Source organism: Rhagoletis zephyria, unplaced genomic scaffold, assembly GCF_001687245.7.
Source record: "Rhagoletis zephyria isolate East Lansing unplaced genomic scaffold, Rhagoletis_zephyria_1.1 Rzeph_scaffold_03236, whole genome shotgun sequence".
Classification (NCBI taxonomy): domain Eukaryota; kingdom Metazoa; phylum Arthropoda; class Insecta; order Diptera; family Tephritidae; genus Rhagoletis; species Rhagoletis zephyria.
Window position 1 is genome coordinate 49,787 of NW_016160319.1, and position 15,216 is coordinate 65,002.

A 15,216-nucleotide genomic window follows, 5' to 3' on the forward strand; every position below is an offset into this window, starting at 1 on the left:
CCTTCGCGTTCGCGTACGAAGGTGAGTGAATATTTCCGAACCCTGCTTTAGACACGAACTTTTCTTGCACAAAAATTAAATTTGTTTCCATAAATAGACAGCTAACCCTAATGATAAACGATGTGGAAGTTGAAATAACCCACACTTCATCTGGCTTAGAATTAATAATCGTGGTCTTACTGAAACGGTTTTTCATACCAACATGCAGACTCTCTCCTCTAATTCTTAACGTTAAGTTTTTAAAACTTTTGTTCTCTAGCAGGGCGTTTCCCAGACTTTTCTTCTTATTTGATCCTGCATGAAAACGTTCTCAATACTTTTGTTCTCACTCTGTTCTCGTTGAGAACGTTTTCGAGAGTTCCCAAGCCGTTTGTTCTAATTTTTTTCCCATTCAAACTGCTCCTAATATTTTTGTTCCCGTTTGGTTCTTTTGTGGGACCGTTCTTGAAATTACATTCTGTTCTCATGCAGAACTAGAGCAAAACTGGAACGCATTCTTGGACCCTGCTGTTAAACTTATCTAAAATTTCCTAATCTAACCTAGTAAAAAAGGAAGAAGAGGAAGAATAAACCAAAGCCAAAGATATTTCAGCTATGTACTTGAATATGCTGACTTTTTATTCTACATTCATCTTAAGTGTTTGGCTACATATTTCACACCACTGTAACGAAATTGAACTATAACACTGTAACTGAGTGTTAAACTTTTATATTTAGCCTCCTCACTGCTGATGTTCCCACATATTTGATTACACTCGTACCATTCCATTCCTTAAATACGCGCACTTCCGCTCATCATTGTCAGCTAGTAGGTACTTCATACTTCCGGGCATTTACCCTTTTTTCATGTTTATACCACACGATAGTTAAACAAAAACGATGGAATAATACGCATTACAATGAAAGACGATAAACGAAAAAAAAGTATACATATCTACAATTGAAGACAAATAAAAAGTGTTAAAATTCACTGGAAGATACAATGTCAGCGGCGCATTACAAGAAATAAAAAAAAAGAAAACTAACCATCCAACAAACACTACATGCACATAAAGAATAAAAGCAGAAATAAAATGACTGAAATCGTACGAGTATCATATCGCTCCATGACCGACATCAATCCAACACACACGTGCGAGTGCATACATACATACATACATACATAAACGCCGTGAATGTGCACGGAAGTGCAAAAGCAAGTATTCTTCGCCGTCATCGTCATCAACTGTGACTTTACCGTGATAGCGTTGGTGATATCACTTGGAAGTTGTTTTTAGTGTTATTGTTGTATCAGTTGTTAATGTCATTGCATACATACCTATATACACACATAGTTACCTATGCACATATGTACACATATTTATTCTGCAATTGTTCTTCATTTTCTTCACTATGTGCCCACTATATTGTCTCTATTGTTATTGTTGTTATTATTATTGTAGTATTTACTATCATTGTTTAAAACTTTGCGATATTTGTTTCCCCATTTTGATCTTAATTTCATTGGCATTTGTCCCCCGTAAAAGGCGTCGTCACAATCGTATCGACTTTCACTTTAATGTCGCATTTTAAACTTGATTGCTCCTCCGACGCACAACAACGGTATACATTTGTTAAATCTTAGATTAATGTGTGCACACACTACACAGCTCATGTGTTTGTATTTATACATACATACATATGTGTGCAAAACCCATACTATTTAGTGAATCAAATTTCTGGTAACGCACTAGTCCTTTATAGCCAAAAACGAACCAGTCTGAGAGTAACCAGATTCTCACCAGTCCAAAAGCAGCGAAATGAAACTTTTTACAAAACTATTTAATTTTACTTTTTAAAGTTAGATAACGCTAGCTTGGGCTGAAAAAATTGATAAATCCACTATTTCTAAACTACTTCTAAACTATATTCTGATGCAAGAAGCAAGAAACAATTAAAATTTCATCGTTTTCTGAAAGGTCGAACTATCTGTGTCAATCCATATCAAAGCGACTAAAGATTAATCATGGAGACTACTTAGTAGAAATCCTCCTTATCCCTAAACTTGGTATGAACGACTATTCTAGTCTTAAAAGCTTCACGCCCATTACCATGATGTCCTTCATGCCGAAATATCAGAAGAGATTGTTTGAATTGCGCGTTCATTGAGAGGCGATTTTATCACATCCTCTATCTTTGCATCAACGTGCCTATCGCGCGGGGAAACAGTTCTGCAAAATTTGGTTGCCAGAATTAGTAATGCTTTAACTAAGAAATAATTCGTCTTGTGCATTTTTGTAGACGTTGAAGGGCTTCTGACTATGCCACCTTCGATGGCATGTGCAACTCGGCTCTAAGGGCCGTTTTCTGAATACTTGAGAAAACGGCCCTAAGTCATGCAACAGATTCTGTGCTGATAAATTATATTCGCTCGATTCTCGCGAAAAGGCTCGTTGTGATTCAGGTAGAAGGAGGTTAATATGTAACATGTTTCTTTGATTTTGGCTGTCCTTGCTCTGGTGTTTGATAATTGATTCCTTGCTGGTCAAACTTAACAGCTCTAAGCCCAGGTCTATACCAACCATGTGGCCGACCTAATTACAGGCCCTTCTCAGTCTGTTGCTTGGAGGAAACCGCAAATAACACTGCGTATGATTGACCCTGGGTGTGGTGAGACTGAGTGTCCAGTAACCCAACCAAAACTAGTGTTATGCTCTTCCCTGGAGAAGGTTAGACTGTATTTTGCCAACCCAAAATAATTCTTACTAAAATTTTAGCTACTTTTTATTTTTTCCAAATTCATTTTCTCCAAAAATTGTTGTTTCCTTTATTTTTTTTTATAAAATTTTTTTAAATAATATTGTTTCACCAAAAATTTTAATTCTTAAAAAATCAATTTTCCTCAAAATTTTTGCCCAAAATATTTTTTTAAATTCTTATTACCAAAACTAATTTCTCCCAAAAGATAATTTTTAACGCAAACACTTTTTTTCCGATAAAATAAAAAAAAAAATCGAACATGTTTTTTAAATAAAAAAAAACTTTTTATAAAATTCCATGATAAAGCACTTAGCTTAATGAATATGAGGCACATTTAAAAAAAAATAAAATATGTATAAAACTACTAAAAACATACACAATTTATTTTTGAGCGGAGTAAATTTTTGGAAAATATGTTTCCCATGGTGCTGAAAGGGTTAAAGACGATACTCAGGGCTATATAGCAACATATACACATATAATATATATTTGAAAAATAAAAAGTTACAGAATTTTGAAATGTAAAAAATCGTTAAACTAGAAACTAAAATTTTTGGCAATATTTTTTTATGCAATAAGTACCTCCAAATGATGTGAAAGGATCCTACAATTTTCAGGAAGGTGCCTTTTAAAGATATCTATTTAAAAAAAAAAAAGTACAGAATTTTAAAATTAAAAAAATTTTAAAAGCATAAACATTCTTGGCACGATTTTTTTGAACTTTGAAATTTTTTTGCAAACTCTAACAGCCGGTTTCACTAGCAATTTAAATGCAAAATGATTTTTTATTTTCTGTCAATTTCCATAAAAAATTCAAAGAATTTAAATAATTTTTCACTTATTTAATTAAAATTTATTTTTAATTAAAATTCAATAAATTTTTTTTTTAAAGTTCTAAATTAACTACTTTAAAAAAAGATCATGGATTTTTCAAACTCAGTTAGAGATATTATGATCCCCATGGTAGTACGTGATATTTTGCCCGAAGCGCCTCTTGTCATAATTCCTGCCGCCGACATGGAATCACTCAGAAAAAAGTAAGCTAAATAAATTTCTCTCAACACATGGTTTAGTAACTATAATCATATAATATAACTATAACCAAATCACGCGTTGAGAGAACCGAACTCTTTTCTCACTGAACAAAAAACTGCATGCACTGTCGTAAAGAATTATTAAGAAAGCTTGGTACGAGCGACAGCAAAAGTTGTTTGTATGCACGGAAATGGCAAATATCAGATAGTTTTCCTACTCCCCCTAAGAAATCACGAGCTATTGAAGGTCAAAAGGTGTGCCACAAAATATTTAGAAAAAATACAGAAGTCACTTTTTCATCTGCCCCAAGACTTTTACGCAGAAAATAAAGCAGTTAAGCTGGTTTAAGAGTAAACAATTATGTATTATAAAAGCAATATATGCACATAAAATGTGCCACTGTAACCGAGTTAAAATTTTTTGAACTCTTTTTAATTAACGCAACTGCACTTTACTGTCATTTATGAAAAGCAGTTAGTTTTTTTTCGCGCCCAATTTAAATTGCATTTACCAAGTTGATAAAACGTTGCCACTTCACAGCGATTACGTAGTTATCGTCATTCTCGTCGTTATCAGCATGCAGCATAATTATCACGAAATTCATCATTGATTAAAAAAAAAAATAAAAATACCAAAAAAGAGCCAACCACCATCCTTCAGCAGCGCAGTGGTACACATTGACGAAAGGCCATTAAACATTGCATGCCACTTCCCGTTTGCTGTTTGCCATCTAACGTTCGAATGGCAGTGCAATTTTGCGGAAGGAAAAAAAAATCCGAATTGCGGAAATTTAAAGGTTTTCTGTTTCAATTTCTGTACTTTGAGGAGGAGGCGTATGTGAGGTACGACACACTTGAATGTGTGTATGTATACGGGAATCTACGTATGTATGTATGTATGTATGTGTGTAAACAGGCAATTCAATACGATTGAATTGTGGCTTGAACCCGTTTGACGTATGCACTGACTGACTGACTGGCCGATTGACAAACTGACCGTGTGACTGATGAACTGACTTGCGAAGGGTTATTTACTGTTCGAACTCTTTTATACATACATATTTTTATCCCTTCGACATACGTATGTATGTATGTACTCGTATGTATGTAAGTATTATTGATACTAGTGTTNAAAAAATACAGAGATCGAAAAGCAGCGTAACGATAAAAATTGAGTTCACATAAATTGCATTCGTTTTCAAATTTAATGGAGTTTTAACTGTTTGGCAAAAGGGGGATAAATATTCTCAACGTTTAAATGCTGGCAGCAATTTATTGTTGCTTTCGTTTTTTTTGTTTTTTCAACTGCACTCTGCTCTCAGCGCTCTCCACCAGCTGTTGTTCGTAATGATTGTATATAAAACTTAAAAATTTACTTGCAAATAAGTATCAGTGCATTGTATGTTAGTGATTTGTGTGTATGTCAGCTGAAAAGTTCACTTGTATGTATGTTCATTTTTTTTTTTTTTTAATTTATTTATTAAAGCTTATACAATGTTATTAACATACGTACAACCTAATCATGCAGCGCTAGCATCAGAGGCTATCAGCTGAGATATGTACATTTAAAACCCTATTTACATACATATGTATATTTATGTATTCACACATCAATTTTTACATGCATTGCTTATCCCTATAAATACTATACGCCGCTGCATATTTAAGTGGCCACATTACGCTAGCGTACGGCTGGCTACCATATGATTTTGGTTTTTGTGTTGCTGTTACTGTTGCTGGCTGTTGCACGTGAGAAATTGTAATTATGGTTTCGTTGAAAACGTTGATTAAAAACTTTGGCAGCGAAAAGGCAAACAAAAGTGCATCTATAAATATTGTATATTGAAAGGGTCAAACCGTGTGAATATACACACATACATACATACCATCAAATGGAGAGTTCCACACACAAACTAGCAGGACTTTAATTGCACGAATAAAAAAATTCGATATATTGGCTTTAGTCTTAGTATTCGTCTTCTCATTCGCCTTCGTAATCATATTTGACTTCGTACTCGTCTTCTTCTTAGTCGTCATCTTCGGCTTTGTATTAGCAGTACGAAACATAAAAACGAAGAAGAATACGAGAGTCTGTTCAGTCAGCAATGAAGCATACTTAGGCCATTTATACCTAATATGGTGTCACTTAAGGGAGCTCCCATATATTTCATGCGGTTTTCAATGAGATGAAGGTCTCATGTTTTTTTAACGAAACGCTGTATATTAAGCATATCTACTGAGTCGAGATCAGCTTCGCGCTGGAAGTTGTAGCTAATAAACACTTAAAATCGCCTTTTTCGAGGACAGTGCAGTGACAGGAGAAAATATTCTTCACCCTCTAAGTCCCTGGAGCTCCGATGTTTTGTCCAATATACCAAACACTGCACTCATAATGCGGCGATCATCAGGTCTAGAGTCTCAGATCTGTGACTCGTTAATCTGTGAACAGATTTGCTTGGCAAGCTTTGCCATTTGTCGTCTTTCAGTTAAAAGAAGCATGATCCGAGGCATTGTTTGCATGAAAATAGGAGAATGTGCTGAAGCCCATCGTAAGCTGGCAGTCAGTAGGAGATAATGGGTGGGACAACCCTAGGTGCACTATTCGCAGTTTTAGGCCCAATGCTTTTCACACCGCCGTGTTTCTGCGGTTATGGCTTTCCTGCAATGGCTTGTAAGATTTCCATTCCTTATTGAAAGTGAGTGAAAAGCCATCCGTTGGTTTTTTTTTATTTCCTGAATATTTAGAAGAAAAATACGAATAATAAGGCCAATACGAAAACGAAAACAAAGGCAAAGGACGCAGACGAGTACGAAAAGACGACTAAAACAAAAACAAAACGAAGACGAAGACGAAAACAACGAAGAATTCGGCGACGATAACGAATAAGAACCCGAACGCGCAGACGAAAACGAAGTCAAATACGAAGACGAGTACCAGTACCAGTACGCATATGAAGACAAATACGGATAAGAAAACAAACACGACTACAAAGACAAATACGAGGACCAATACGAAGGCTTAGACAAATACTAAAACGAAGATGACAAGAGAGACAAGGGCAAGTAAGAAGACAAATATGAAAGGCGAGAGCTAATAGGAATTACGAATACAACAATGACGACGAACACTTAAACGAAAACGAAAACGAAAATGAAGAAATATACCAACACGAACACGAAGATGAAATCGAAGCCGTATAGGAAAAATTAAATAGAATACAAAGACGAGTACGCATGGGAAGACAAACATAAAAACGAAGAAGAATACGTTAACTAAGCCAACCTTACCTTCGCTGAGGTAGCTCACTTTCCCTTCTTTCCAAGCGTCTTCCTGAGTAGTCATAGAAAATATTTTTTCCAACAATAAAAAACCTTAAAGTCTTCGGTATGTGGTTACGGAAGTTCTTTACCAGCACTCTTACCTGCCTTCTATAGAAGTGAGCGAAGAACTTTTCGATGCAGAGTACATGTGTTACCAAGACAAAGTTTTTAAAACTACTACAGTTTCCGCCTTTTCCTCAACAAAGAACAAATTCGCTTAGCGGTTAGAAGGTCATGGAAGTTTCTTAAAAAAAAAAAGAATTTGAATGAGAAATTTGAATATGCATATCTGGCAAAATCGGTAGGAGTTGTGCCAGTTTTATATACATACATATATTTTATAATAATCCCTGAATGGCATACCTGGTTCTAAAGAGCCCCAGAGGTTTTATATTTAATTGATTCCTAGGAATCTTAGCTCTCGATCGAAGAATTACATAAATGTGTTGGTGTTGGTTGATTTTTCCGACAGGGTGGTAAGATGATTTATTTTGGAACGAATTTGCGTCATCCCTTGTCAAGTTTGGTTTGCAGACAAACCGGTTTCGACGTAGTGCCATCTTCAGTGTCATTTTTCGTTCTCCGAACGAACGCCGAAAGCGGTTTGTCTGCAAACCACGCTTGACAAGGGATAACGGAAATTCGCTCAAAAAAAATTAAATTACATAAATGGTTGGTGAGAAAATTAGCAAATGTTGAAGGAAGGTTATCGCGTTACTAGGTATTTTGGCTCCATGACAGATGTATTTATACATAAAAAAGGAAAAGAAAGCAAAAAAAATCAATAAATTGAACACTTCCTTTAGGTGAGAGTATACTTAAAAAAATGTTTACCAAAGCAGCTTTAAATTATTGCAAATTTTACATAAATATATAACACTACATATTCAGTGCATGCACATGTCCACCACTCAAGCCTGGAATGCCTCTCAACCATAAAAAAAATATATCCCTATTATTGGAAAAAATTAATTTCAAAAGCACTTATGGCATTTAAGTGTTGTTAAATTGATAAAATTAAGGTGCAAAAATTGACAGCACAACGTTTATACACATCCATATGTATCTACGTAAGCGTGCATGAATAAACGCCAACCTTCAATTAAACTTTAACAGATGCATTGACGTGTGTATGTATCTACATATGTGAATGGCTCGTTAACTTGCGTGACTTACGGAGAAACTTTTGAAATTGATTAACAGCGCTTAAACATAAAAAAATCTGCAAGTGACTTTTTATACATATCCTCGTAACTACGTTGCAACAATATACACATACGTGTATAAAGGTAATATTATGTGGCACACAACAATGCAGTAAGGATATTAATAAATGTTCGCTAGTAAATGAAATGAAGCCGGTCGGCATATGCAAGTGTAGCTGTGTGTGTGTGTGTGAGTGCTAATACATTTCAGGCTTTTTACACGCCAACCGCTTTGTATGACCAGCGCGCGCGCATTCAGCTTCATTTGATGAATTCTTCGAATTAAGCTTTTAAGCTTATAATGCCGCTGAGACACGCAAAGTGGTCGCTTTGTGACAGTTTTTTTGTTTGTCTCTTAATTGAATTTAATATATGTAAATTATAAGGCGAAATAAGCAGGAAAATTCTATTTAATAATAATTAATTATGATTAATATCTTTATTTTATTTAATTATTGTGCTATTTAATAGATTACACTAGGTATTTATGTAGCTCTTATTCACATTTTCAATTAAAACTCATTAGTCAATGTAAATATATATGTGTGTGTATGTACATATGTAAAACTAAATATTATTAATTGCATTTTTATGTCAATTTAAATTATATTCATTTTTTCGCTTATTACAAAAAGTTACGCTGCTTACAATAAAGCTAATAAATGGTAGGTAATAAATATATTTGAGTGAGTAATTAGTTATTATAAGGGCAATTCTGGTGATTGAATTCAATTCCAAAAAGAAATTTAGAAAAGTAAAATTTTGTGACAAAATTTTTTCAAACAATTAAAAATTTTCTTTGACTTTAATCATAACTATTTAGAAAGTCTATCTGAATTTTATCTTAACAAGTTTTGTAATGCCTGGCATACTTTATTCTAGTAGTCAGAGACTTCAGTCAATCAATATAAAATTTTCTGAAATTCTCTCTCTTCTTATTGCGCAAAATACGTCACGCTTTCCCTCGCGTTGCCTCCGATCGCAGCGTGGCCCTGTAGGTGGTATCTTTTTCTCTGCAACATCTTGACACTCCTCATCGGACCAGCTAGCTATTCTTTCGGGCTCGTGCTTAATGAGCGGGAAATGTGGTTCCACTGCTCGCGCGTGGCAGTTTGTTGAAGAGTGCTCTCTGAGAGAGCAGGTGTGAGAGTCGAGTGGTGAATGCTTTGACCGTCTATTGTGATTGCAGCTTTTCGAAGTTGACCTTTCCTTGAGGTGGGTGCGTATCTTGGCTGGAACAAGAAAGTGGTCCCAGGCGATGTTTGGCCCTCGGAATGTGCCTACATCTTAAACACCGAAAGCGTGCCTTCCGTCTATCACATCTTGATCGATTTGGATTCACGTTTTTCGACCTGGAGATAGCCAAGAAGCTCGATGGATCTTTGCACGCTGGAACCTAGTACTGCATACTACCATACTTCGGACCCCGGCGAAGTCAATCAGCCTCAGTCCGTAATGCCCAAAGAAAATCATATGCAATTTCCGAACATTGCTTTACCGATTTTCTTCCGAACTTTCATAAAATAATCATCAAAGTATGCCCAGTACAATTCCTCTCAGGATATTCGGCGAAAAATCGAAGAGGATCATAACTGCTTAAGATTTCTCTACTATTCCTGGTTTTTTAGGGCGCTGATTCAAATTTAAATGATCCATACAGTGTTTTTCATAGACAAGAAAAAGACAAAATGATATTATAGCTGGAAATTCTTGCTGGAAATAATAAAATTCACTTACAGTTTAACTCTTCTTGCATTAGCCACTTTATTGCCAAATTGAATACAAATAGGAAATGCATGCTTCTGAAGAAAAATATAACCAATGTTAGCCATTAATGTGATTGATTCTTGAAAATAATCATTACATGTCTAATATTAGTTGTGCATACACTCTTATTTAGAGAATATTTACTCAATAAAGATGGATACAATTTATTTGATGTACTTGCATATTTTTAGCACATCATCAATGCAACAAATCACTATACAATTTGAATTTTAGCAAGAACGATAGATACTTTCATCATCAGATCCAATCAATTTCATACAACACCCGCGGTCAATTTCTATATACATACATACTTATACTCTTTTTTTATTGCCTTCATTATGGCAAGAAATCTGCTTGTATGTATCCTTGCATGCAGGTGCGGATTGTAGCATGGTGCGACGTGGGCGCGGCTCAGTTGTTTGAAAATTTTTAATGTCCAAAAAAGTTTTGTCATTAAAATTTTTTGTAGAATCTGAGGAACGTTTTTTGCCAGACACTATTTTCACATCCTTCAGCTTTTCTGACGTTGCTAAAAATATTGTTTAAAAGCTGTTTATCAACCCTTTCAGGACCATGGGAAATATATTTACAAAAAGTTACTCCACTCAAAATGAAATTTTCTGTATTTTTAGTAGCTTAAGAAATATTTTGTGTTTTTGAAATGTGCCTCATATTCATTTAGCTAAGTATTTTTATCATGGAATTTTAGAATTTTTTTTCTAATTTGGAAAAAAATTTAAAAACATGTAAGAACTTTCTCACTTCGAATTTCTTAGAAAACCATTTACAAAAAATATATGTAATTTAGAAAAAAGTTTGTGAGGAATAAATGTGTTTTACCAAATTAAGGATTTCTTCCCAAAACAAATTTGTGCGGTGAAAATAATTTTGTCAAAAAAATAATTTTTAGTATTATAATTTAAAAAAATAATGTTAGAGGTATAACTATTGGGTCGAAAAGACGTTTTTAAAGATTTAACATTTTAGGTGAAAAAATATTTTTCAAAGATTTTTTTTTACAGAAAAAAAAACATTACGAACAAAATATACATTTTTTGGAGAATAGTATACAGCGAAATTAAAAAAAAAAAACCTGCAATACTTTTAAAAAAGATTTCTAGAACAAAATTTTTTTTGAAAAAAAAATATTTGTTAGGAAAAAACATATTTTGGAGAAAACCCATTTTTGGAGAAAATGAATTTTGGGTAAAACGCTAATTGAAATTAATAAAATTATAGGAATTTTTGTCTTACATACACAATTTTTTTTGTTTGATATCAGAATTTCATTATTCAATCCTGCATGAAACACAGTTTACAATTCAAAACGTGAGTTTTTTTTTAAATATATGCTTAGGGTCCTGAGCGGATTAACTTGCTCAAATTCCAATCGATTTTAAACTAACTTACCGAGTCCAAGACACACGCCACACAGTGAGGAAAACTTGGGAATTAATTTTCATTCGATTTGATAAATTTTTAATTAAACAAAATAAAATTAATAAATGTTACAAAACGAAAAGGTGAAAGTTTAAATTTATGAAAAAATTTTCAACAAAATAACAAAAGTTTTTTTCAGGATTTTTACAATCTGTTTGGCAGTTTTATAGCGCGTTACATTTTTCTCTAATGAAAGCTGGTGAGATTTAGAATAGATCTGTCGAGCCCGATTTTTGACTTGTTAATTGTTTGTATTAAATTTTTTAATGCAAAGTGAAAGTATACATTTTGAAGAAAACTGATTCTCCTGCTCATGCCAATAAATGTTACTAGTTGATAACAATTGTAGGGTTGCCACAACTTAAAAAATCGCAAATTTGAAAGTTTGAATTTACAAAAAAAAAAATTTCGCCAAATTATCAAATTTTTCCGATTGTTTTGTTTTAGTGGAACAGGAAAATAGCTTTTTTTTTAATTGTCACTTTCCCTGTATTTTGCATTAACAAAATGTAATGAAAAAAAAAATTCATAAATTGGGCTCAAGGGTATCATTTCAATTATTTTTCCAAGTAAATTCCAGGTTTGACCCTTATATATATAGTTTCAAATCGATATATACAAAAAATGTTAAGCCACTTAAACAAATTTGTTTGTATTTATTCGTATTTTGTCTACCGTAAACGCATGTAGTTGGTCTATTTCCACTCAATTTTTGAGTTTCGCACTGTGTTATTGCTGAAACGCATTACACTTGATAAAAATGTAATTAGCTAAAGGGCCCCTACATTTCCACCGGCCTTTGACCCCGCACACTTGTTAGTGCGGCCCTGATTGTATGAAATATTTTCGTGCACGATATAATCTAATAAATACATGCATATGTATGTAGGTGTGTATGTGTTTATGAAAGTACACAGCAGTAAGCACCCACAGCAGCTACTAGCTGCAGGCGCCATTAATCGGATTTTCTATTGTTGGTCGGTAGATGGGTTTTGTGCGCGAGTATGCAAGTAATTGGCTATTGGGTGTGGATGTGGGTGCTGCTGTAGAAGTAGGTGTGAGAATGAGCGGGTGTTCATGCACTCAATACACTAATCAAATCAGACACCACATCATTTGGCCATTCTTGCTCACATTTCTAGTTAATATGCCAAAATAAATCAATTCAAGCGAACGCGTTGGAAATGCTTTTTTTTGTATTAGTTATTGCTATCGCTAAACATACATACATATATACACAGTAAACAATACTTATGTATGTATGCATGTGTGTGTGTGCGTGTTTATCTAGCTATGTAGCTGTATCGTCATTGTAATTCATTGGCTCTTATTTTTCTTGTTCCACTTGCAGCAAAACACACAAATTACCCGTACAAAGAGCGCACAGGCGGGCGGGCGGGCGCTTTCGGCCGACAGGAGCAGCAGAACGACTTTGGCGACAGCAACGATGACAGCTACCATGGCGGCCAAAGATACAAATCAATTGACGCGAAATAAAGCCAGCGCCATCAGCTCCAGCTACCCATTACGGCAGCAGCCACCATTTTTCCAGCAGCAGCCAACAACACAAACAACGATGGCTACCAGAGCGATAAATATTGGTTTTACTGGCTATACACACGCTTACCTACAACAGCAGCAACAACAACCACGCGGCGGTGCGACCAATGGGGAAATTTTAAATGAAAGGGTGCAGCGAGATGAAATGGTCAGCAACCGTTTTGCCGCCGCGAATGCAATCGGTGTTGTAGTTGATGATGATGATGAGGGCAATGTCGATGGCACTGCGAATGTATATAAAGATAGTGTCGCCAGCATGGCTCCCAATGGCGCAACGACGACAAATGTTGTTGTTGTTGATGATATTAATCTAGCCGTTGACACTTGTACAGGTGTGCCGACAGCGGGCGGCATTGAAGTGGACGACGACGACGGCGACGACGACGACGACGATGTTGATGATGATAGCGATTCATTCGGTTCAATGGAAACATTGTCGGACAATGTAGCTGTTTGGGTGGATGGCGAAAGGCATTGGGTGGCAGGTGTGGATGCGAATACAACATGTGCGGAGCTGATTGGCGCATTGCTCAATTATCAAAACGCACAGCAAATGCAACAAAAACGCCATGAGCAACAGCAGCAGCAGCAGCAGCAGCAGCATATGTTTAATGTCAATAATAGCAAAAACAACAATTGTTTGAAGAATAACAATAACGGCAAAGCAAACGCCAACACCACCACCGCCACCACCACGGCCAACAGCTTTAATACGAATAGCTGCAGTAGCAGCAGCAGCCCACCACCAAATACAGCCATCAATCAATCAATGTTAATAAAAACATCAACGAATACCAAAGAAAATTGCGTTCCCGTGCTAGCTGCAAGCAATCACGCCGAATTGACTGTTGGTGGTTGCTATCCCGCTGCGCTTACTGCGATGGCGCTAACCGTTCCCGCAACTGGCTGTGGTGGCGATGGTGGCCCTTTTAACGTTGGCAATCACCGCCGCCTAGCGCAGGCATGCGAGTACGTCATTGTCAAGCAGCATCGTCACTGCGAGGAGTATTTAGATGGCAATGCGAAGGTATTCGATGTGCTGCCAGCGCATGATGGCTCCGCCAGGAAGGAGGTAAGTTGTGCGTGTGTTTATTTACCGCTGTCATGCTGTCAAAATATTGCGTGCAAAATGCAGGCACTCGTAGATAGTAGTAGACTAGACTCTATTACTGTTATGAATTCTGGGGTTGACGTGCTGTGCTTTCTATTTTTATTTTTTATTTTTATGAAAGAGTGGATAGCGGCATGAAAGGCACTGTGTGTGCTCCTCCTTCACCGAGCGATAACTAGGGCATTTGGCCTAGTGTGCATGTGTCTAGATTGTGCCCTCTACTCTTCATAATACTTCCTCGAAACCTACATAAATCCCTAAAAATAGGAGCAGCGCCTTCGCGGGTAGGGTGTGAATGTGCTCAAACTGTTGATATATAGCTAATATACTTCTCTTACGTTTTCTGCATCACACGCGATGAGAATATGAAGTGGTGTGCCACTGGTCGAGTTGCTGGGCCAACATAGACCATTTGACCATATTCCCAGCTGATACAGATGCCCACTTAGTCTGCAGTGTGCTGTAAGGATACTTTTTAGTATTCTTAGTTTCTCCGTTTGGGCGGTTAATTAAGTTTTGGAATCTCTTATTGTTGTACCCTCCCAGTAGACTCTTTGGCTGGTGCACTCCTACCGAGCCAAGTCAGTTTAGATGCCTTAGTGCGTTTTTCTCCTCTCTGAGCTTTCTCTTTAAGGTATTGGGACCTACTTCCAGCAACGACTCGGGGCCAATTGGAATGATGTCTACTGACTCCCTGGCGGGACAGTCCACCGTCTCATTACCCGCTATTCAACTGCGGCCGGGTACCCATGCTAACTGGATGTTCTTTTGCCCACCAAGGGAGTTAAGTTTCTCAATACACTCAAGGGCTAATGAAGATCCAATTGAGCGCTGATTATCTTATTTCGGTACCCTTTGTGTATCATTAGATTGGCACACAGATGGATGGCGTATACCTCCGCCTGAAAATGCTCGGATACTTCCCCATAGAAACAGAGATCCTACTAGTAATTGCGTAATTATTAATTTAACAAAGCTACAAGTAGTCTAGAAGTCTGTAAACCTCAATTTTTAAAATCCTGTCATATTCGTTAAT

General features: G+C 36.1%; 1 protein-coding gene across 1 annotated transcript in view; it reads left to right on the forward strand.

Moving 5' to 3' along the window:
- The window catches only part of LOC108368655 (ubiquitin carboxyl-terminal hydrolase 36-like), a 41,387-nt gene extending 27,068 nt beyond the window's left edge, over positions 1-14,319 (forward strand). Inside the window, exon 2 of the mRNA XM_017623544.1 lies at positions 12,861-14,319. Within this exon, the coding sequence (XP_017479033.1) occupies positions 12,957-14,318 (1,362 nt within the window). The 5' untranslated portion in view covers positions 12,861-12,956 and the 3' untranslated portion in view covers position 14,319. The remainder of the gene's footprint in view (positions 1-12,860) is intronic.
- The last annotated feature ends 897 nt before the right edge of the window (positions 14,320-15,216 follow it).